Below are 22,925 nucleotides of genomic sequence, written 5' to 3' on the forward strand. Positions count from 1 at the left end.
TATTTGTAATGTACAGGGCGGATTGTTTCTTTGCAAGGCTTCTTCTAGGCGTTGATACGGCGACAGCCAAGGATTCAACGACAGCGACACCCTCTCCTTGTATAGAGGATGATTCTCGCATATAATCTAGGCATTGGGCAGTAACGCTAGTAGAGAAATGATTCCTCTGTCAATTCTGCGTCAATTCTTACTTTGATTCCTAGGCCGACTCTATCTAGCTGGTGTGATAATTAGTTCAGCCGTGCTATAGCTTCATCTTACCATTACCACTTCTGACACTAAAGCCAAACAACTGACATGCCTAGGCTATTAAATACTTGAAAAAAATTAGGCAAAATGTTAATTCACACTTTGGCAGTATCTTCACTGGTAATCCGACAGGACAATGTGGCCCAGGGATGAGCTCAGCAGAGTAGGCACCTTCCTAGACAGGCATCAGTGGGTCTTGCCTAATTAGGCCACCGCGTTGCCTTTTCTCTTGCCTCGCGCGTCTTCCTCTCTCTTCCGTACACTCACCCAAAAGGCTTCATCCCCTGGGCATCAAAACAAATGACGGGCTGATTTCAGTACAAAGTGAGTAACTTATAAGATAGTAGTAGCTACATGATTACTAGTATCTAACAATGCTATCAGGTCCTGCGAGAGTGGCGGCAGCAGCGCCGCGAGATCTGCGAAGAGGTCCTGAGGCTTTTTGTCTACCTGTTTCCCAACTTCTACCTGACTCCCTCTCATTTCACCTCATGCAAAAGAGTAAGTAAATCATAACACAGCCTTCAGGTATAGAGTTTCCTTGTCTAACGGTTATCCAGTCCTCAGGGGATTGAGACGATAGAGTGCCCATCCCCAATAGAACCCGAGCAGACAGCGCCTGTTCTACCTCCCGGTCAGCTCTTCCTTATACTCTGAACCCCAGTGGAGAACCGAGTCACTACGAGAAATACGGCAGCAGCGCCGTACAGAGCGAGGAATTGTCGAGGAGGCCGAACAGGCAATCGACAAGACCCAAGGTATTCTCGACGAACTGGAGCGAAAGCTCTAGAAAGAGCAAAGTAGCCATTGAGCCATTATTACGGAGTTGAAGGCTCTGGAGGCCCTGGCTGAACCCTCAATTGAGAGACAGGAGATTCAATCAAATGCAACAGCTGTCATATCCAGGAATGCGACGACAGTACTGCCAGTACCCATCTTTATGCTCTGGATCTTCGGGTCCTATTATATCGCCTCTGCCGCGTGTGTCACACTACGATTCAAGTCGTCAGGCAGTCAACCTTGCAGAACGTCGAGTCCAGGAGGACCGACGGAATGGTGTGCCTGTCATTTGCGTTCACTGCGGTAAGCAGGAGAACCCAAATATAAAGACAAGATTACCTTTCGGGGAAGAGAGTATGGGTCCGGTTTGTAACAATTCAAATTCTAAGAATGGGTAAGTACACTCCAAATAAGAATTATAAGACTGTTCTAACTTCTGAACTCGAAGTAGCGAGAAAGTCCTGAGCGACTCCAGTTCGAAAACCTCGGATCGTCTTCAAAGACGCATTTCCTTTTAGGAAATAAACAAACTTGGCCAAGAGGACACAGGTCCCAGTGGAAACGTCCTGGGAATTCCTCTTTAAATGCCAATTTTCATCAAAAACGACCTTTAAACAGTCAAAAATGACCACCAAAATTGAAAAGAAACGTGAGAACGATGAGCAGCACCAGGTATTGGTGCAGGCTTGCAAACGGCGTAATCTCCGGGTTGTTTCCGACTCGGACGATGAAGCTGAAGAGAAGGGCGGCAAAGGCCTTTCCAAGGCTCCAGTAGGAGCTTCTGTGAAAGGAGAAGGCGAGGCCTCAGGAGAGGCTGAGCTTTTGGAACTGGAAGCCCTAGAGACGAATGGGGAAGACTCGGAGATCGATGCCATGTTGGAAAATAGTCTCCCTGTAGACGAATTCGTCGGTGACGAAGCCTTCATTAGAGGGCCTGATGATTTCGACGAAGATATAAGTGACGAAGCAGTAGCTAATTCACTTATAATCGCTTCTCCTATGGTCCCTGACACCAGTGGTGTATTTGCAGGTGTCCTGCAGAATATCATTGTGTATCTGAAGGACTATGCAATCAAGAATAATGTCATGCACATGGTAGATACAGAGAAGGCCATCACCTATGGTTTTACAACTGAAAAAACGAGCAGCAGCAGGAAATTAGTGAAAGCTGAAAGCGTGAGAATCGCAAGGCTCGATGATCATTTCATATAGCTGAGGGACTGATAATGGTAATGCCTATGATACTATGTAACTAATGAACTATTTTGAAGACCACTCGACCAAAATATGAGCTCACTATTAATAGTGGTATATGTACTGGTGTTCATATCAATGAATCCAAAAAACAGAGTATTTGATAGGTCAGGTAAAGGTTCCTTGTCTACTAGGTAGTTACTCTGTTCCAGCCTCGGAAAGAGAGCTTGATATATAAGACCACAATTCCTTTTATTATAACTACTACGTAACATCTACAATGAATCATCATCAATTCTCTCTCGGATCAGTGGGGACCAGCCCCCATTCCTTTTATTGAAAAAAAGAAAGTAGACTAAAGTGCAGGTCGGGCTTGAAGTCCAGGGCGATTTCACGCGGGAAAGGGGGTAGACAGCGAGCTACTCTCGAGGGCTGCCAGCTCCTCAAGGATAGCCCGCTGTCTATCCTCCTCCTCCTCGATCTTTTGATCGAGTTCCTTGAGTTTGTCCTTGGCCTTTTTCATCTTCTTTTTTTTACAATCTAATAAGAAATATTAGATAATCTTGTCGCTATATATCTGCAGACTATCTTGGAAGTTACTTACTTTGTACTCTTCTTCATGGGCCCTCTTCTCCTCCAAGATAGCGCTCTCGATGGCCTATATACAGTTAGACTTGGATAACATACTCCAGACATAATAGGCATTACATGCGCATATGAGAGCTACCCTCGCGAGAGCCACATCGTACAGGTGAATCTATGCAGTATGCATTACTGATAGAAATTAGTGGGATTGTCCTGGCTCTCTTATACTCTGTAGAGCCTCTCCAACTAGTATGATGTACTGCTCAAGTCAGGGACTGTAGAATTTGAGTAAGTATTCAATCTGATTACAAGCTGACATTCACTAGGGACCTAACTTGAGGTAGATGGGTACCTAGATATTCTCACCCGTGGTAGTCACTCCTTCCTTCCTCGTGCTATAAGAGATCCTTCCCCCTCAACTCCCTCTCGACTCTCCTACCTCCTCATACCATCTCACAAGAACTTCAAGATGTCTGCATATACAACTACATATCTAGCAGTCTATCAAGTCCTCGAAGATGATCATCCCTTCAATTGGTCTTTAATACTAAGCAATCATTGATAAGATATAGCAAACATCCCCTTCCATACATAACTCAATCTCTGTGAACAACTTTTCCCTTCTCAGCGTCGTCGTGGGCATGGATAGCAGCAGCGGTGTCTGCGTCATGGGTGACATCAAGCTGGCGACCAAGTCTCTCCGGTCCGAAGAACGTAATGATAATCACATAGGCATAGACGCATCCCATGAAGATGCAAATCACCTTTCCATAATTGTAACGATCGGAAACAGTCTCGGTCGAGGGTAATGGGAAGCGCGAGCCGATGGTGGACTCGATGGTCGAGCTGGCGGACGAGATGAGATTACCCAGCTGGTAGGAGGTACCGACGACAAAGGTACGAATGGGGCCCGGAGACAGTTCCATGAGATGGATGGGGATGACCCCCCACGCGCCCTGGACGCAGAACTGCTCGAAAAACGCCGCGGCCATGACATTCTTGCTGGTCACAAAGGTGTATGGGTATAGCAGGGCGCCGCCGACGATGGAGATGGCGATGATGGAGAACCGACGACCGAAGATCTGACTGGCCCAGCCGCAGAGCGTGCCGCCGGTCAGAGCGCCGAGGTTGGCCACCACCTGGGTTACTGTTACTGCGGTGGCGGAGAAGTCGAATTGGTTCTCGAGCATTGTGGGGTAGAGATCTTGCGAGCCATGGGACTAGTAGTGAGTAGTGAGTAGTGAGTAGTGTAGTAGATAAGAAAATGTTCGATAGAATTGATGCTTACCATAAAGTTAAATCCAGCCATGAGAAGAACGAGATAGATCAAGAGCATCCAGTGACGTTTGAGGGAAACCTTCCCCTCGCGTAGGAAAGAGGAAGCGATGTTGCCATGGATGCCCTCTCTGTATTCCTGTCGCTGGCGGAAGGACCGCGTTTCCGGCAGACACAGGCGATAGATGATGATGAGAACAGGGGGACAGGCGGCAAACCAGTAAAAAGGTCGCCATCCGTGCGAAGTGGTGTTGACCAGGGCACGCGAAAAGGCCGCCGCCAGCAGATAGCCAAAGGAGTATCCCTGCTGCAGCAAGCCCGAGATGATCCCGCGGGCCATCTCGGGGCAGTCTTCCAGCGCGGTGGCGGCGGCATTCCCGTACAACCCACCCATGGCGACGCCGAAGAGGGCGCGGCAGGCGAGGAACTGATTGTAGGTCTGCGCGAAGCCCGTACCGAGCTCGAGGATGATGAACAGGACATTGTTCACGATAAACGGCCACTTGCGGCCCCAGCGGTCCGAGGCAACCCCGAAGATGATGGCGCCCGCGGACCGCAGCATGAGCACCAGGGTGATGCCCCAGGTGATGTCGGTCGTGGTCTTGTTGAAGGTGTCTGCAAGCTCCGACACGGTCAGGGAGACGGTGAAGAAATCAAAGGCGTCCCACGTCCAGCCGCAAAACGCCACGCCAAAGAACAACCACTGTTCCTTGTTCAGCAACGCCAACGCCTTGAACGGGTTGGGAGCTGGGTTCATCGGCGGCATCAGCGTTGGAATCCGCGTCGCCAAATACCGTCCAACCCCCATGTTCTCCTCCTCCTCTGCCTCCATTCCCGCCGGCTCTTCGGCCGGAGGGACGGCCGCAGGGACGGGCTGTCTTGCCTCACTGTCGTCCATGGCAAGGAGGTAGGTAATATTGACAAGGAAGGAAATTATTTCGAATGATGGACCTTTTCTTCTAGCCGTCTTACGTGGGTATAAATACACAAGCCCACCCACCAGCAACAATGACAATATTGAGTGGCTGAAACAAAGCGAAAAAAAAGCAGGGAAAACTAGAGCCACAGCCAGCGGTTTAAATAATCATAAAATCTCGATTCGTTGCAAGAAACCCCGACGGACACGAGGTCATTGTTCTACCCCGCTTTGGGGGAGAAAGAAAAAGAGAGATCAACCAGGGTTGCAATTCGTTCTATGGGCCGATTCTGTGATGATCTTCCCGGATACAGCCCGACTGCTCAGTGCTCAAGCCGATAACCACGGGGATACGGAGTACCTACTAACATACCTAAGGTATCTAGGTAGTTATCTACCTAGTAGGTACTAGGTACTACTAGTTCACTACCTGGCACTGAGTACTCTGTACTACTCGGTAGAAACTACTAGTTATATTGTTTCTTTGTTCTCGCAGTGATAGGGTCTGCCAAACTCAAAGTCGTTACATCATACAGGATAAGGCTGGAAGAGTGTACTGCATACAGCTAGGAGCAGCTAAGTAATTACTATCGCTCTACCACCCCACTTAATTAACTACTCCATACGGAGGATTGCTTGACTCCATATCCTGTAGGGCCACTCAGTGGAACCAGCAATGACCGGGGTTGAGAATTCTGCTTGTCACCTGAGTCGGTGCATGGACTGGGGTCTTGAGATCAACTGACGAGGATGTTCTCAATCTCTCTCTCTATATAATCTACTCTAATAATCTACTCTAATAATCTACTCTATATATAATCTATCTCTCTATATCATATAATCAGTACTAGTATCGTTAAGTTCCGCCAATGCGCCTCTCCCGCCTTAGTAATTCATACTAGTTCAGTAGCTAACAGTAGGACAGTACTACATTATAACCAAGTTACTCCATACTCTGTATAACCAAGTATACCAGGTTAACTACCTAGGTAGTTGATAATAATACCTACACTTATGGAGTACTCTGCACCAGTGCAGATAACTAGTATCAGCGACATCGGGGTCTAGAATGCAATCTACCTAATCCTCCACAGCGCCACTATACCTGTTCTCGGAATCACGTCGGGGTTTTTTCGGCTTCCTGCGAGTGACGCTATAAGAACTCTACTCGTAGTGCTAATAAACATATTATTATCTATGGACAATAGTAGCGAGAATTCTAAACACCTACCCACTAGGTGCTATACTTAGTACGGAGTATACTAGTGTTGGTTCAGAGACTTGATGAGAGCGATCAAGAACAAGCTATGATTATGATTTTATGTAGGCCGTTGGTACCCTTGAACTGACGGTGAAGACTCCTTCTCACCCCCGGCATTCTCAAACAACCCGGGATCAAACCCATCGCCCAATGTTATGGCCAAATTCGGCTTTTCGTCAAATAAGTGCCAATTGAAGATAGGTCGATTCGTCTTGGGATGCAGCGTTATGTCAGGAACCAGGCTGTATACCCGCCGCCATAACCGCTGCATGAACCGACGCGTGATTTGATGCGGACGCCCATCGACGTACTTCCCAAAGGTTGGCCCCTTTTGGGGTCCATCCACCAGGAATTGGGGGCTGAGGATTCCCCCGGCGGAAGGGCCCGGATTGTCTTTGTCTTCTTCTATTTGTTTCTTCCGTTTGACCGGCGGCGCCCACTGTGATGTCCCAGTGACCAGACCTTTCAACACATCCAGATCGGATTCGGGAAGCGGCGGTAGAACGCTATCAAGCGCGCCCTGGTACCATCGTTTCCGGATGTTCCTCTTCCGAGACCAAGCCAGGGGCCTGCCCCAGACATTTTGCTTCGGTATAACAGGCCTCAGATCTTTGATCTGCAGTCTGGGACTGACCTGTGCCACATGCTGGCTATTCAACTGCGACCGGAGTAGCCCGACCAGGATCGGTGGGGGCGCCCAGCCATCATCAAACATCCCCGGTTGATTGATGACCTCCTTCACAGCCATCGTGTCGACGGGCGTGTCGGGTGTCAAAAACGCGGTCACAAGTTCCCACCTCCGTTTCCCTGTTCGCCCATACGACATGAAAAGCACCTTTTCAAGCGGTTTTGTGTATCCTTCGTTGGCACGTTTCAGAAACGACAGCCTTTGTTTGGTTGCTCTCTCGAGCGCCACCTGGCGTGGCGGATCTAGAAGTAGCTTGAGCTTGGATTTCGGTTCAGCATGATGTCGATATCGTTGAAGAACCATCTCGTGCATGTACTTTCGAGCCACAGGGTCCGGGAGATAGGAGCATTCGCGGAGGAGGGCCCGTAACAGACTGCGCCATCGTTCCGAAGGGACAAACGGTTTCATGGTTGGTTCGCGAGGAAATTCCGACCGTAAGAAAATTAGACAAATACAAAGAGTCCTACCGTAACCCCCCTCCAGGCCGATGCTGAGCTGTCGGGGCGTGACGCTGTCAATAATGACATAATGAAGCGTTGAGGAAGAAGAGAGCAGAATAGAAAAAATCGGGTCGAGGGCCCGAAGCGGCGATAGTCAATGTTTCCCTTTCGGGGCGAGAGTTACGCGAAAAACCGCTAGGCGGAAAACGCGAGGAAACCCCGCGAGTCTCGCTCGCACCACCGTCTTCTACCTATCCCGATCGTCTGCAGACTTTCAGGCGGAGATTTTACAGGCCGAAGAGTATTATTGACACTTCTTGCATTGTGAACCGCTGTTTGTTTGAGGCTCTTGCATTGGCGGGCGCCCTTGGATCATCCCACGAGGCTCCTTCGCGCGTTGACCAGCCACGCGCTTTCTCTGACCTCCTTCCGCGCGACTCTCTCGCCGTCTGCGCAGAGAATAAGCGGTATTATCTCTCCTCCCCACCAACGCAACGCGAGGGCTTGATGCGGCCAGATTGTGTCATAGTCATGGGCTGTGCTGTCTGCTAATATCGACAGAAACGAAGAGAAAAAAAAAAGAAAGAGAAAAAGCCCGGCATCCTCCCTACGTTTTGTATGTGTACACGTTCGGTATCGAGAGGACCAATAAGGTGACTTTGAATCAGCCTCATGGCTTCGAACGGCCATCATACATCGCGTCCTAGTTTATCCATGTCATATTCCCAGGGCAGTATGGGGTCTGGGAATGGTCTTACCCTGTCACAGTCCCACATGGGATCGTTCAACGCTTCTCAATCGGCGGCCTCGACTCCGCGGGCAACCCCTACGCCGAAGGCGTCCCAGCAATCGAACATGTCGTTCAGCTTTGCGAACGGAATGCCTCAGTCTAGAGTCGGCTACGGGGCTTATGAGGAAGCAAATGGGTTTGGGCAAATGGCGCCGTATCCACAAGAATACAGGCCTCAAATATACAGGGTCTGTCCTACGTCTTTGGGTAGTCAGTAACGACGAAATAGCTGTACTGACTTTCTTTCTTTCTTTTTTTTTTCATGTCTAGGCCGTCTACTCCAATGTGTCAGTTTATGAGATGGAAGTCAACGGGGTCGCTGTCATGAAACGACGCTCCGACTCGTGGCTCAATGCTACTCAGATCCTCAAGGTGGCCGGTGTTGTCAAAGCGCGACGGACGAAAACGTTGGAGAAAGAAATTGCTGCCGGCGAGCATGAAAAGGTTCAAGGCGGATACGGGAAATACCAGGGCACTTGGGTCAACTATCAACGAGGTGTGGAGCTTTGCCGCGAATACCATGTCGAGGAATTGCTGCGGCCACTGTTGGAATATGACATGGGTCCCGATGGGGCGAGCGGATCGGGACAGGCCAATCTGGATACCCCGACTAAGGAGCAAGCAATGGCTGCTCAACGCAAGCGACTCGTCAATGGTATGGACAGCCGCGGAATCATCCAGCCCCAGCAGGGAACGTTCTTCCAGAACATTTCTCGCACTGCTGCAACCGCCGTCAATGCGATGAGCAAGGCCCGTTTCGAGTCCCCAGCGGCAAAGGGTGTCGACGGCCGACGATCCAGCATGATGCGAAAACCTTCTCACCAGATGAGTAGCCAAGAGTCTCAGATTGCCGCCATGAGCAGTCAACCCAGCATGTACAGCGTCACGTCTGACAGTGGGTTCGGAAGTAATATCCAGAACAGTGGGATCTTCCACTCCCACGACGGTGGGAGCATCGACCACGAAGATCCGATAGAGCCGCCTCGCAAACGGTTTCGCTCATCTTCAAACCACGGGCGTTCGTTCGGTCTGCCTCGCGAACCGTCAAGCCTCTCCATGCATGAGCCAACACCGACGGAACCTAACGATTCATTCTACCAAGACATGGATGGCACGGCTTCCGCGGTGGATGGACCCGGGCGCGGTATCGAGGCTCTGGGGCCTGCAGCAACGCCGGAACGGTTCCAGAAGATGAAACTGATCATGACCTTGTTCTTGGACAAGCGTACCAAAGATTTCTCGAATCATCCTGCCCTTATGCAGCTCACTGGTGACGACCTGGAGATCCCGCTCGATGAATATCGCAACAACGCCCTGCATTGGGCAGCCATGCTGGCTCGCATGCCGCTGGTCCACGCGCTTGTTGAAAAGGGGGTGAGTATCTTTCGTTTGAACGGTGCAGGTGAGACCGCATTGCAGAAGTCGGTGGGGACGAGAAACAACCTTGACTACCGGAGTTTTCCGCGTTTGCTGCAGGTGCTTTCTCCAACCATCGACATGGTTGATTACAGCGGGCGTACAGTTCTCCATCATATCGCAGTGATGGCAGCTACTGGTGGGGGAGGCCATGTCTCCGCAAAACACTACCTGGAATCCTTGTTGGAGTTTATAGTCCGACACGGAGGCACTGCTATCCCCCAGCCATCGTCAAACAGCATAGCCGGGGATGGGACACAGGCTACTGAGGTGATTACTCTCGGCCGCTTCATCTCTGAGATTGTTAATCTGCGAGACGATCAAGGCGACACCGCGCTTAACCTCGCAGGGCGCGCACGCTCTGTCCTTGTCCCCCAACTTCTGGAAGTGGGCGCAGACCCCCACATACCTAACCACACGGGACTGAGGCCTGCAGACTATGGCGTGGGTGTCGACATGGTGAACGGCAATTCCCAGTCCCAGACCAACGGCAACCGGAGTGATTCATTCATGGACCAGCTGGCCAAGACGAAGAAAGAGATTTTAGATGGTATGCCCCTGACATGTGATTCACAAAAGTATTAAATCTAACTTTCGACCAGCAACTCTTTCTCAGATCGGCGCCATAGTTGAGGAAACACTTGGCGGTCTTGACCGTGAGCTCGCATCAAACCTCACGAAAAAGCAGGAGAAATTCGACCATTGGCATACGAAGATTCGCGAAAGCGCCAAGGCCAGACAGATCGAACAGAAGCAGCTCGATGATCTCAAACGAAAGTCCACAGACCGGGTCGAGTTGGACCGGCGCATCAAAAACCTGGAGCGCTCGGCAGAAGGCCTAATGGGTGTTCTCAAAGACACACTCAAGGATCGATTTGACCCGTCCAAGACGGTTCTGGTGGGTGATGCAGACAAAGACTCAGGCGTCGATTTGACGGAATTCGAAACGATCTTCTCGGCGGACTTTGACCCCAGCCGTGGGTTTTCTGAGCAGCAAATAGAGTATCTGAGGTCGTTACCATCTGTCAACATCCTTGAAGCTCGGGTCAAACCGTACCAGGAATTCAACACTGAGATCATGGCCGAAGTGGAACGTCTCAGATCAAAGAACGTGGTGTTGGGTCAGAACTATCGGCGGATGGTCATGGCTTGTACAGGCTGGAGTGCCGAGCAGGTCGACGAGGCCGCCGAGGGCCTGACACAGTGTGTCAAGGAACTAAATGATAACCCCGTCCCCGAAGACGAGGCGATTGAAATTCTAATGAGAGACCGTGGGCAGGATTGGTGATTTATCTTGCCTTGCCTAGGTTTTTTTTTTTTCTTTTTTGTTTTTTATTTAGGAGTGCACTGCATACAGCCGTATGAACTTGACTCCCATGTCTATACGAACAAGCGCCTCATGTTTCATACTCTCCAAGCTCATTTTTTTTCTCTGTTCGACTTCTAGCGTTTACAGGATTTTTCTTTCTTTTCTTCTCTTTTTTGGTCCTTTCGTTTGGTGTGTCAGATACCCTGCAGACAACGATATCAAAGTCTTGTCTTGTCCTTGCATTGATGGACCACCTGTACAAATTTCCAGATTCAGTACCTAAATTACAGCATGCCGTGGGCCAGCGATGCATTTGCGATGCATTTGCAATAGATATTTTAAAAGTATGAGCATACTAGGGCACTCGCGTCTAAGAATGAATGAATTATCTACTATATAAGTGAAAGTCGAGCAGAAGAAAGTTTACCTAGCTAGCTAGTTGCTCTCTCTTGAGAGGTGCGCATGCTGTCTAAGAATCTCATTCAGCCCCTCCCGCTGCACGCACTCATCAAAATGGAAGCTGTGCGCGAGGGCGTCGAGGTCCGCCTCGTCCATTCCACGGAAGAGCTCAGCAAAGTCGTCAGAAAACGAGGCAGCGAGGAAAGTCTGGAAGACGGCGCGGAGCAGATGGCGCTCCGTGTTCCAGGGAGTGGGATAGGTTTCGCGCCCTGCAATGGGGTTGACTTTATCGATCCATTCGATGAGTGGTTTCAGGGCCGCCTTGGGACCCTCGGAGGGCCGGCGACCCCACGCGTCGAGCCAGAGCAGATTCTTCTTCTCCAGGAAGGACTGGATGGTTTGGTTCCATTTGCTGTGCGGGCTCGTGTGCAGCATCCCCTGCAGGCCGACGTCCTTGTACAGCCAGATGGACCAGGAGATCTGGTACTTGTCGTAGATCCGCAGCTGCTCGCCCAGCAGGTTGTACCGCTCCTGGTTGATCGAGGCGGCGTCCCCGTCGATCTGCGGGTTGGCGTACACGGGGCCAAACTCGCCGTTCCAGATCGGCGTCTTGTGCTCGTTCATGAAATCGACTTTGCGGAGGTACTGCCGCTCGAGAGTCGCCTTTTGCGTCTCTGTCCCTGTGTATCTTTCTCCAAAGGGGAATCCCATTGCCTTTTTTTGTTAGCTTTAGGCACTTCTTTTTTTTTTTTTCATATATGACAAGGTAAATACCGCATAGTCGTGGATGGAGTAGACACAGTTGGGCAAAACTTTGTCGAACCCTCTCCACTCCATAGCAAACGTGTTTCCATCCAGCCAGAGAATATGATCGGGGTCAACCTCCCGGATCTCCTTTTCAACCCGCTCGTAGAAAGCCGGCAAGCGCACGTGTTGCGGGTCGCAGGGTTCATTGAGCGGGTTGTACCCAGCAACCCAGGGGTTCCCCTTGTACCGAGCTGCAATCTGCTTCCACAGCCAGACGGTGCGATCCTGGTGGTCTTTGTACTCCCAGAATGCCGCGTAGTTGGTCGGGTTGTCCGAGTGCCAGTCCGGGTTCTGACCACCTGGAGCGGTGTGCATGTCGAGAATAGTATAGATCTTGTGTTTGGCGCACTGTTCGCTGTCAGGAGGAAGCTGGTAGAGGAGAGAGAGAAAGAGACCCGATTCGGGATTCACTCACAATCTCAACCACCCGGTCAAGGTGCTTGAACCCAGACTCCTTCAGCACTCGCGGGTTCATATCATCTTCAAAGTGACGGAAGTTGAACGGGATCCGGATGCAGTTCAACTCCAGATCTGCGAAGAACTTGGCATCGGCGTCTGTGAAGAAGTACTCCAGCCACCTGTCGAAGAAGAACTCGTACTTTTCCTTGCCTAGCACCTCACACATCGACGCGCGGTGTTGTGACTCGTGGCCCGGGTATCCGGTGATGAAGTTCTCCATGCTGTAATTGTAATATCTTGTGAGACTTGCCCAACCTCCCAGAACAAGGCCAGGTACCTACTTCATCCAGCCTCCGATGGCTGCTCCACGCAGAACAATCGTGTCTCCATTCCCATCCACGATCTTGTCGCCCTGAACTTTGAGAATACCCGTTGCCATGATGTGTGTAGCACTGGGAACTGGATCTATGTATCTTTAACCAACAGGGTCTCCTGACTGACTGCTGGTGTATGACAGACTAAGAAAGACACATCCCTCTGCATTTAAATACTGTCTTTCTCAAGCCCAGAAACCGGGACTTCGGGTAAATATCAGCGGGGTATGAGCTCTCTCTCTTCGATCTCAGTCGCGGAAAATTGTCAGCCTTGTAGAAGGCATTTAGCCTGATGAGACAACGGCCCATTTCTGTTCGGAATCTCGCCGGCACAAGTGACGTGGCTGTGTTTCTGCTCACTGGGAAGGGAGTCAGTCCCTTAATAGCGGAGGTTCTCCGGAGTGAAGCAATTCGTACTAACAATGGGCAGGTGAGTGTCATTATATCCCTGGTGCGTGGATATCAGCCATTACATACTGAAAATCGCCAGGGATCAACCCCGCAGGAGTCAAATGCCACGCACCTTATCAACCCCACCATCGCGGAATTTTCTGGACGATTATCGATCACAAAAAAAAGGGCTTTTTGCCATGATCACTCCATCTCGAGGACCAGGCAAAGTACGACGCGGTGGAATACGTGCTGTATGATGCATTGAGGGCTTGGTGAGTGTCTGATTCTGTCAGAGTCGTCCGAGGCAAGCTAATAATCAGGCAGTCAGTGTACGAGAAGAGACAGTCACGGCCCCCTCCCCCCCCCCACGAACTCGCTTCAAAACGGTCTATTCTATTATCATCTCTATTGAATTAGATACAGCCGATAAAAATGGCTGCCGATAGCGTATCTGTACATCCCACGACCCTGGATGCGATGTTCGATCTGTCTTCGCCGTCCAGGGAGCAATACGACCCTGTTCGTCTGACATCCGCTCAGGCGCTCGCAGTCCTGCAGCTGTCTCTTGCGAAGGAGGTTTTTGGACATAACGACGCAGAACAGAGCGCGCTGGGACAGGTGTCTAGCAAGGATGTATCATACACTGCATTCGTCACGGAGAAGGTCAAAGCAGTCTTCCTGGCTCAGACCGATGATCTCACGGTAGAGGCAAAACGCTCGCAACTGCTGCATATCGGTCTAGCAGCGCTCTTCAGCTTCCTACAGTCCAATGTGACTGGCCCTCCGCTGGAATTTTCACCGGCAGAAACTGTCTTGCCGCCGGTCCTGCGGACCACCGCTTCGGCCTTGAGAGGAATTAGAGACCAGGTTATTCGAGAGCTTTCTGTCGATGGAGAAGCAGCCTATAAGCTCACGCCCAATGTTGAGCTCTTCTCTGTAGCGAAGGCTATCTTAGTTGATGCCGATGTCCTAGTTCAGGACAACAGCCCTCTGTTGGCAAGGGTGGCGAGGATGCGAGTCAACTTTCTCCATCAGAAGATGCTCTCGGAAGTCACGACGACTTTGCAGGACGCCATATACGTGGATCTGGATGTGCTTGCTAAAACCATGCTTCCGTCTCAGTCACCATCGACTACAGAGGAGAAAGGGAGGTTTCTCCTTGAAAGAGCAACTATTCACACACATCATGGCTTTGACGCAAAGGCCCGAGCTGACCTTGAGCGGGCGGCAGCAGTGAAAGGATTTGAGTTCGCACTGACAGGAAGACTGGGGAAACGGACCAAGTTCCAGGAACGCGACGTGAGCCAGCTGGTCGTGCTGGCCCAAAGTGCGGAGAGTCCACCCAAGGAGACAACAGAGAGTCAGTCGCAAGAATCCTCTGGGCCCAAGAAACTAGATCTCAACGATGACACCCTGCTGGAGGCCATTTCCTTTACAAAGGAAGACAGCCAGAATACCAAGGAGAAATCAGTCACTGTGCAAGAAGAGTCGTCCCTGCCATCTGCGCTGGCCTCTCTGGATCCTGGGAACCAACCGTTACTTGACCCCGTCGACTCTGCGATCCTTCTTGCTCTAGCCTCGGCTATCACAAACACGTCTCCCGAACATGGTTTGACGCGCGAGGAGACGCTTCCGTATGCGACCCGTGTTCTGGAGGGCGGCAGTTCCAACTGGCAGATCTATACCCAAGCTCTCCTAGTTCGAAGCCGAGTGGAAGGCTTTCGATCTCGGACCGTCGAGCGGAGTGTTCTACAAATGCAAGCACTTGTCGACCAGGTGATTGCAGACACTGCCACGCTCGACACTGAGGTGGATGCTTCCAAAGACGAGCAACCTACAACCTTCCTGCCCAGACCTGAGAAATCGGAGTCAGCGCCAGCCGACCAAAGACTCGAATACATCTGGCTGCTGAACTTCTCCACTCGCTGGAGTCTTGAGGCTGAACTAGCCCAGAGATGGGTGGATCTCGGCGGGCTGCGGACTGCCCTCGAGATCTACGAACGCCTGCATATGTGGGCCGAAGTCGCACTCTGCTATGCCGCCACGGAGCGAGAGGACAAAGCCAGGAGTCTCGTCCGCAGGCAGCTCTACGAGCCTACTAATAAAGACGAAGAGAATGATGATGACACGTACGAGGGACCCGAGCTGGCCCTCCTGCCTGCGAACGCACCCCGTCTTTTCTGCATCCTGGGAGATATCGACAAAGACCCGGCCTTGTACGAGCGTGCGTGGGACGTGTCCAAAAACCGCTACGCTCGTGCGCAGCGGTCTCTTGCCCGCCACTGGCTCATGACCAAGCCCCCACAGCCAGAGAAGGCCGAAGAGGCGTATCTCAAGAGTCTGCACATCAACCGTTTGAACCACGGTGCCTGGTTTGCGCTGGGATGTGTCCAGCTGGAACTCCAAAAGTGGGAAGAGGCGATCCAATCATTCACCCGAACCGTCCAGCTTGAAGACACCGACGCCGAAGCCTGGAGTAATCTTGCAGCTGCCATGCTACGGGTTTCGGAGTCGGAGCCTAGTGAAACTGCTGCTACTACGGAGCCAACCCCCTCGTCCGCCGATGATGATGAGCAGCAACCCGATGAAGGCACCGAAGAGCCCAAGGAAGAGCCGTACAAGCGTAAGCGCGAGGCCCTGGCTGCGCTCCAGCGCGCCGCCCAGATCAAGCACTCCGACTCCCGCATCTGGGACAACCTTCTCACGGTGGCGGCGTCCATCCCGCCGCCGTACACGCCGCTCCGGGAAATTGTCAACGCGCAGCGGCGCGTGATCGAGATCGTCGGGGCGAAAAAGGGCGAGAAATGCATCGACCTGCGCATCCTCGGCATGCTGGTCGACCACCTGGTGACCAACTACGAATACGAGAACCTTCTCATCCCGATGGAGACAGAGACCGGCGATGGCTCCACGACGCGTATTCTCCGCAGCGGCACAACCCCGGGCCAGATCATCTCGCTGCTCGACGACCGCGTCGTCCCGCTTATCACGCACTCGGCACCGCTGTGGCTGCTGGTCGGCCGGGTAGAGCTCTTCCGCGGACGGCCCTCCAAGGCCCTCGAAGCCCACGAGAAGGCATGGCGCGCCGTCGTTGCCTCGTCGACGCAGGGCGCCTTCCAGATGGGCGAGGAGAAGAAATGGACCGAGATCGTTGCCGCCACGGAACGGCTCGTGCGCAACGGCTACGCAAAGTACGGGCCCATGGAGAAGGAATCTCAGGACGGCGGTCATCCAGGTTCAGTTGCCGAGGGCGAGGCAGAGCTCGTCGCCAAGGACTGGAGGTTCAAGGCTCGCAGTGCCGTCCGCGGCATCATGGGTAAGGGTAAGGAGTTCTGGGAGGATAGCGATGGATGGGCACGTTTGAAGGCACTGCAGTCGGAAGTCTCGGGGGGGCAATAATGCATGGAATGCATTCTAGATCTGCCAATCGTCTAGTATACTTTATACAGAGTTTACTGATGAGAAAAAAAATCTACTCAAAACATTTACTATCCATGTTATCTTAGTTAATGTTTGGAAATTTCTACTTTTCCGATAAAACTTTTCTATCTCTATTCTATCTCCGCTCGACCTTTCTTTTGAGCATTCCGCAGAAGCTTTCAAAAAGTACGCTGTCTCTGCCCTTTAGCCATCTCACTAGAACGCGAACGCCGTTTTCCTCAAGGGCATCGTGTTTCAGGTGAATTTTGAACCCCAGTGCCGCCGTATCTTCGTCAATTTCGTGCTTTTGACCATCAGCGGCCAAAGCCTGCATCTTTCGCCGCGCCTGCCGAGACCATACATTCTCCATAGCAAAACCAACACCCACCGACATGCTGTTTCGCCAATTCCATTGAATGGGAAGTTTACTGAGCTCCAGGTCAATGGCTTGACCGACAGAATCAATGGACTCTTCCGGAATATCAAAGCTGAACTCTGAGGGAAAGGGGAGGAGATGCTTCGGAAAGCCGGAAATTCCCCGGGCCACATTCTATCAAAGAAGAAAAGGTCGGTTAGAACAATTCGAAATAATAAATGCGGCCAACCGTACCATTGTTGGTCTTAGATCACCCCATGACCATGCCACAGCCCATCGGCGTGTCTTGAACCCTTGTACGAATTCCGTCACGGCATAGTTTTGGATGCCGTGTTTCAGTAACTTCTCAACGATCATAGAGACACTGCTAAGCTTTCCAAGCATAGTGGAATACCAGAGAACTCTCTCGCGCAAGCGCAGACTATCCTCGATCATGCGGGACACAAATTCCACTTCGCCTCCCTGGGTAACCATTTCGACTTCTGCCCCAGTGCATGCCTGTCCCATGTAAGCGAAAAGTCTTGAACAGGAGAAAACGGAGATATATCACGTACAGAGAATGGTGATCTCTCTTTTGCTTTCGCAGAGGCAACCATCTCATCTTGTGATGCATAGAAAGGAGGATTGCACATGGTGAAATCAAGGCTGATGACACGCTTAGCTTGAAGGTATTCCTTATGGATATGGACGGGGGATGAACGGTTTGAGTACCTTTCAATATCTGCCAACTTCCCATCCAGTGAAATGAGGGTGTCCGTAGGGTCGTTTTTCACCACACGAATTCGTGACTCTAATTTATTCTGGGAGATATTCTTCTTCGCATTTGCAAAGTTGGCATCGTCGATGTCTATTTTAGTGAGTAGGTGGCCTTGATGTATCACTCATTCCCTGTGACATAATACTCACCAGTCGCCGCAAACTTCCATCGTGGCCGTAGAGAACAGCCGAGTAGAGGATAGATACTACAGCACCCCGTCCCTCTATAAGGTCAGTGTTGTTTGAGGTATTGTCCCAGCGCGTTACCATACATATCAAGGCCAAGCACATCCCTATCGGGATCATACCCATCACGATACTCGTCTCCCGTGGTGTCAAGAAGATCTTGCAGCCAGAGAATGTAGTTGAGTCTAATGACCAGGTGAGATGAGAAATATTTAAAAGACTTTGGCCAAGGTTCGGGTGGCTTATCATACCTATTTGGTACCTAAAATTTATCAGTCAAAGGAAAAATGGAAGGCTATAAAATATATATATAGGGAAGCAGTGCATACAGGCGGGCATAGCCTGTCGTCTGGGAGGTCAACTTTGATTCCAAAATCCCGTTCTAGAAGACTTTTCGTCAATTGCCTGTCCCAGCCTATTAGCTAAATAGTACCCAGTACCCAGTCGGGAACGTGAAAAGATCTACCTGACGGCATCCGGGTCATTGAAATCTAACTGCCCATTAGGCTTGAGGCTGGAACTTGTTAATCGCCTCTTCAATGACCAAAGCGTATACTTACTATTTGGCGAATTCTGCAGACTGCAACGCTAGAGCTGGGAAATCCACCTCATTCTTGTATATGTTTCGGCTCGAGTTCATGATCGCCGAGGCCGTCTGTTGAGACTTATCGACTCACTTCGATCGACCGACACGGTTTCAGAACGACCAAGTCCCCTGGCGTGGTTCGCAGTCCTAGATCTGACGTGCGCCGGTGTGGATCAAAATGGCGGGGCTGATCCGTGGATAAGAGGGATGCCCAAAACCACGGCCGCAGAAAGGGAGCTCCCATTGGAAAGAAAGCGACAGGGTAGACGCAGTTCGACAGGGACACGAACTGTAGATCGCTGGAAACGCCTTCCTGCACAAAAACTGCAGCAGAAGACAAAATCCCGGTGGAGAGACAGACTCGTGATGTCATTAGCGCGGGACATCGAACGGCCCGATGGGGTTAGACGGAGAGAAGGAGCTCCGTAGCGGTGTTGGGTTGCTCTTTCCTCTTGGGTTTTGGGAATAATACAGAATACCACCGTTGCTCTTTCCTCCTACAATATCAGACATTTTATTGATTTGGTTTTTTTTTATGTTGAAGACTGCTCTCTGTCGAGCCAGCGTACATAATGAATGCGTTCTCCAAGATAAAGGACCAGCTGGAGGAGTCGTTGAAGGGTAGCTTCCTGCCCCTCCTCCTTCATCCTAGAGCGCTACATCTTGGACTGACAAAGGGTGATGGTACTACCTAATGATGGTTTGGAGCAGATTTAGATGAAGCCAGGGTGCAGGCGTCCCATATGAAACACAAATTCGGCAAGTTTTTCAACGTGATCAATCCGAACCACCGCCATGACGAGGCCCACGAACAGGCAACGGACGACAAGCGAAGCGCCATTGCTGAGTCCCATCGCTTCAATTCGTTTGCTCCGATTCACGAAGGTAACAGGGTGAAGTGGTATGTTGATGGGTTGGACTATCTGTGGGCGGTGTCTGTGGCATTAGAGAACGCCAAAGAGACGATCTACATTGCCGACTGGTGGCTGTCACCAGAGCTGTTTTTACGACGCCCACCGTTTTTCAATCAGGAATGGCGACTCGATCAGGTGCTCAAGCGCCGGGCAGAAGCCGGTGTCAAGATCTATGTCATCGTGTACAAGGAGGTGAGGGTAGGAGAAGTTGGATTAATCTCCTCTATCTGATAACTCGTGTGCAGGTAAACCAAGCGCTTACATGCAATTCGGCTCATACCAAGCATGCCTTAACCAACCTCTGTCCGGAAGGGACCCCTGGATATGGTAACATACGAGTGCTGCGCCATCCTGACCATAATATCTTTGAAAATGCAGCGGATATGACGTTCTACTGGGTAAAAAACCATCCCCCGCGAGACTGCTGCTATAGAAAGATAGCTAACATGGTTTCCATAACCAGGCACATCATGAGAAATTTATCGTGATCGATTATGCTCTCGCTTTTATTGGTGGCATCGATCTGTGCTTTGGTAGATGGGACGCCAATCAGCATCCCTTGGCTGACGTTCACCCTTTGAATATCCAAGGAGACATCTTTCCCGGGCAAGAATTTAACAACAATCGAATCATGGATTTTCAAAGTGTTCATCAGTGGCAGCAAAATGAATTGAGCAAAGCGGACTACGGCCGGATGCCATGGCACGACGTCGCCATGGGTCTCATGGGGGATTGCGTATATGATATCGCAGAACATTTTGTCCTGAGATGGAATCTTGTCAAACGAGACAAGCACAAGCGATCCCATGAAGTGGACTGGCTCATGCTCGAGGGTCGCTTGGGTGATGATGAGGACCTGGTTGGCGTCCAGCGTCCGAAACACCCATGTGGCGATTATATCCAGCACCCGCTTTCTCCCTTGAGCACCAAACCTACCGGTATCCAAGGGTCGGTGAAAGCACAGATAGTCCGCAGTAGCTCTGATTGGAGCAGCGGCATTCTAGTCGAGCATAGCATTCTGAATGCTTATTGTGAGGTGATCCGAAACGCTAAGCATTACGTCTACATCGAGAACCAGTTTTTCAGTAGGTTTTCTTGTCATTCTACTCAGGAATCTCTCTATTGACAAGGACTAGTCACTGCTACGGGGGATCAGCAATCCCCCATTCATAATACGATTGGAGGCGCTATTGCCGAGGCCTGTGTTAAAGCGGGTAAGGAAGGCCGGAAATTCAGGGTCATAATCGTGATCCCGGCAATCCCAGGATTTGCGGGAGACTTGAGAGATTCTGCTGCTACCGGCACTCGTGCAATAATGGACTATCAATACAAGTCAATTTTGCGCGGTGAGAACTCAATCATGGGTCAAATCGCAGCGCAAGGAGTGAACCCAAGAGGTAAGTACAGAACATTTGCTTTTGATCGGTAGTGTTTGGAAATTAAAGAAAAGAAACCCTCTAGACCATATCTTCTTTTTCAATCTCCGTGCTTTCGATCGAATCAACAGGACCCCAGATTTGCTTGAGCAAGAGAATTCATCGGGGGTGAAATACCAGGATATCCAGCGAGGAATCGCAGAGTCCATCATGACTGAGAGTATCCATCCTTCTATAGGCGATGAGGGTGACAAGAATGAAAAGAGCTACGATGATGGGGACCAAGAGAAACAGCGGCACGTTGACCAGATGCGAAAATTTGAAGCATACCGCGAAGAGAGAGCCGTGGATGTCGTCACCAGCAAAGACAGCGTTGCGCATACTACAATGCTGAATGGTGGCAAATTGTCAGATGAGCCTTGGGAAGGCGATTTAGAGAACGAGAAGGAGAACTTCGTTCAAGAGGAACTCTACGTTCATAGCAAGGTGTGCATTGTGGATGACAGAATCGTCATCTGTGGGAGTGCCAATATTAATGACAGGGTAATCCTTCCTTTTCTTTCCTCTTGTTTTGCCAGATGCCCTTTCAATTTCATCCAATAATATTAACGGGAAATATAGTCTCAACTCGGTTACCATGACAGCGAACTTGCTATTGTCATGGAGGATCAGGATCTCATTGACAGCACTATGGAAGGCAAGCCGTACAAGGCGGGCCGGCATGCGGCCACCTTGCGACGACAGCTGTGGAGGGAGCATCTTGGCCTGTTGCCTGCTCAAGATCTCGACGCTACGCATTCTCCCAATGCGCAGCCTCCGGACGTATGTCTGAACGAAGTGCTGGAGGGACCCGAAGACGCCTTCGTTGCTGACCCCCTTGGTGATGACCTCTGGAACACCTGGACCAGCCAAGCGACCACCAACACAGAGATCTTCCGTTTCTTGTTCCGAGCGGACCCAGATGATGGGATCAAAACGTTTGCAGACTACGAAAGCTTTCGGCCCCGTGGTGTTAAGAACAAGCAGGGCCATTTATTCGACCCATTCCTCCCATCCAATATTGTTAGAGAAAAGCTCGACCTGATCAAAGGCCATCTAGTCTGGATGCCTCTTGAGTTTCTAAAAGATGCCGAGATGGCGGAGCCGGGCTTATCAGTGAACCAATTTACAGAGGCAGGTTTCCCCTTCACCCAGTTTCGTTGAGCATATCACTAACTGATGGTAGAGCATTTATACATGAGGTTATGCTTCGAGATAATTTTGGATACCTTGCACATTTCCCCTCGAATTCAACTCAGCCATTCCATCATCCTAGAATATAATATATACTCTCCAAAGTTCAGACATTTCAACTCTTTCTCATTGGAAAACATGATATCTCCCCTTGCATGATTTATATATTATAACTGTGGTATATAGTTCTAAAAGCATATAAGCCGTGTAGCCGTAAAACGGGTATTTATAACATCGAACGATGCCTCGGGGCGACTGACCAAGTAATTCAGTAGTTATCGGACAAGTCCATATGCTCCTTCCTTGCAATTTACGAAAATAAACCCAGCCTGCAGTACATATCAATTCTGCAGAAGGAGCCGCCTGATCTCAGTTGTGTAACAATCGGGAATGATCGGTTGTGTTTAGAAGCAGCTAGGGACAGCTGTAGCTTAGACCTCAACTATATGTTAGCTATACGTAATATTTACTTCGCGCAGAGTATCAATGTACTTGAAGGAGGGGGGGAAAGCAATCTATTAGTTACTTTTTATCTATTATACGTTTTGAGTCCCTCGAGTGGGCCACATAGAACTCCTGGAAATCCTGGGAAGCAACAAGCCAGACAACGGTGAAAAGACCGATGCAAAGAAAGACCATGAAGAAGCAAGGGGCAAACTGAAGATCTGAAGAAGAAGACAAGATAGAGACCAACCAAATTCGAGTGTAGCGAAGAAGAAACACAAGGATAATAACAAGAGAAAGAGAAGAAAAGGGAGCGGAGAGCTTTCCCCTTCAGCCGTGATGTCGTATCTGGAAATGAA

At 50.5% G+C, this 22,925-nt stretch overlaps 9 protein-coding genes across 9 annotated transcripts; 5 read left to right on the plus strand and 4 right to left on the minus strand.

Moving 5' to 3' along the window:
• Positions 1 to 336: 336 nt before the first annotated feature.
• ASPZODRAFT_141813 (hypothetical protein) lies at positions 337 to 1,547 on the plus strand (the record flags this gene model as incomplete). Its single annotated transcript, XM_022724788.1, has 5 exons — positions 337 to 369; positions 634 to 750; positions 914 to 1,007; positions 1,156 to 1,423; positions 1,481 to 1,547. 5 exons carry the CDS (start codon positions 337 to 339, stop codon positions 1,545 to 1,547), a joined length of 579 nt encoding a protein of 192 aa, XP_022581557.1.
• Positions 1,548 to 1,653: 106 nt separating this feature from the next.
• On the plus strand, positions 1,654 to 2,241 carry ASPZODRAFT_15732 (hypothetical protein; the record flags this gene model as incomplete). The annotated part of the gene is made up of 1 exon (XM_022726308.1): positions 1,654 to 2,241. The coding sequence occupies one exon, from the start codon at positions 1,654 to 1,656 to the stop codon at positions 2,239 to 2,241; it is 588 nt and encodes a 195-aa protein (XP_022581558.1).
• Positions 2,242 to 3,109: 868 nt separating this feature from the next.
• ASPZODRAFT_131979 (hypothetical protein) lies at positions 3,110 to 5,278 on the minus strand. Its single transcript, XM_022722893.1, has 2 exons — positions 4,097 to 5,278; positions 3,110 to 4,028 (listed from the first exon to the last, which is right to left on the minus strand). Exons 1-2 carry the CDS (start codon positions 4,979 to 4,981, stop codon positions 3,405 to 3,407), a joined length of 1,509 nt encoding a protein of 502 aa, XP_022581559.1. The 5' UTR covers positions 4,982 to 5,278; the 3' UTR covers positions 3,110 to 3,404.
• An 851-nt stretch (positions 5,279 to 6,129) lies between these two features.
• Positions 6,130 to 7,496, minus strand: ASPZODRAFT_131980 (hypothetical protein). Its single transcript, XM_022722894.1, has one exon. The coding sequence runs from the start codon at positions 7,354 to 7,356 to the stop codon at positions 6,319 to 6,321; it is 1,038 nt and encodes a 345-aa protein (XP_022581560.1). The 5' UTR covers positions 7,357 to 7,496; the 3' UTR covers positions 6,130 to 6,318.
• Positions 7,497 to 8,102: 606 nt separating this feature from the next.
• On the plus strand, positions 8,103 to 10,882 carry ASPZODRAFT_65157 (hypothetical protein; the record flags this gene model as incomplete). Its single annotated transcript, XM_022729281.1, has 3 exons — positions 8,103 to 8,366; positions 8,449 to 10,144; positions 10,197 to 10,882. The coding sequence occupies 3 exons, from the start codon at positions 8,103 to 8,105 to the stop codon at positions 10,880 to 10,882; spliced, it is 2,646 nt and encodes an 881-aa protein (XP_022581561.1).
• Positions 10,883 to 11,252: 370 nt separating this feature from the next.
• Positions 11,253 to 13,255, minus strand: ASPZODRAFT_131983 (hypothetical protein). Its single transcript, XM_022722895.1, has 4 exons — positions 12,850 to 13,255; positions 12,525 to 12,789; positions 12,077 to 12,457; positions 11,253 to 12,016 (listed from the first exon to the last, which is right to left on the minus strand). Exons 1-4 carry the CDS (start codon positions 12,945 to 12,947, stop codon positions 11,339 to 11,341), a joined length of 1,422 nt encoding a protein of 473 aa, XP_022581562.1. The 5' UTR covers positions 12,948 to 13,255; the 3' UTR covers positions 11,253 to 11,338.
• A 232-nt stretch (positions 13,256 to 13,487) lies between these two features.
• On the plus strand, positions 13,488 to 16,822 carry ASPZODRAFT_115976 (hypothetical protein). Its single transcript, XM_022721124.1, has 2 exons — positions 13,488 to 13,547; positions 13,600 to 16,822. The coding sequence occupies exon 2, from the start codon at positions 13,708 to 13,710 to the stop codon at positions 16,672 to 16,674; it is 2,967 nt and encodes a 988-aa protein (XP_022581563.1). The 5' UTR covers positions 13,488 to 13,547; positions 13,600 to 13,707; the 3' UTR covers positions 16,675 to 16,822.
• On the minus strand, positions 16,776 to 18,934 carry ASPZODRAFT_115977 (hypothetical protein). Its single transcript, XM_022721125.1, has 10 exons — positions 18,574 to 18,934; positions 18,480 to 18,527; positions 18,340 to 18,418; positions 18,235 to 18,239; positions 18,100 to 18,201; positions 17,978 to 18,051; positions 17,783 to 17,918; positions 17,626 to 17,716; positions 17,306 to 17,569; positions 16,776 to 17,245 (listed from the first exon to the last, which is right to left on the minus strand). The coding sequence occupies exons 1-10, from the start codon at positions 18,651 to 18,653 to the stop codon at positions 16,832 to 16,834; spliced, it is 1,293 nt and encodes a 430-aa protein (XP_022581564.1). The 5' UTR covers positions 18,654 to 18,934; the 3' UTR covers positions 16,776 to 16,831.
• A 191-nt stretch (positions 18,935 to 19,125) lies between these two features.
• ASPZODRAFT_115979 (hypothetical protein) lies at positions 19,126 to 22,283 on the plus strand. Its single transcript, XM_022721126.1, has 7 exons — positions 19,126 to 19,220; positions 19,311 to 19,705; positions 19,759 to 19,911; positions 19,977 to 20,598; positions 20,650 to 20,910; positions 20,975 to 21,432; positions 21,511 to 22,283. The coding sequence occupies exons 1-7, from the start codon at positions 19,172 to 19,174 to the stop codon at positions 22,090 to 22,092; spliced, it is 2,520 nt and encodes an 839-aa protein (XP_022581565.1). The 5' UTR covers positions 19,126 to 19,171; the 3' UTR covers positions 22,093 to 22,283.
• Positions 22,284 to 22,925: the final 642 nt, after the last annotated feature.

The sequence above is a fragment of the Penicilliopsis zonata genome (genome assembly GCF_001890105.1).
Source record: "Penicilliopsis zonata CBS 506.65 unplaced genomic scaffold ASPZOscaffold_6, whole genome shotgun sequence".
In the NCBI taxonomy this organism is placed as follows: domain Eukaryota; kingdom Fungi; phylum Ascomycota; class Eurotiomycetes; order Eurotiales; family Aspergillaceae; genus Penicilliopsis; species Penicilliopsis zonata.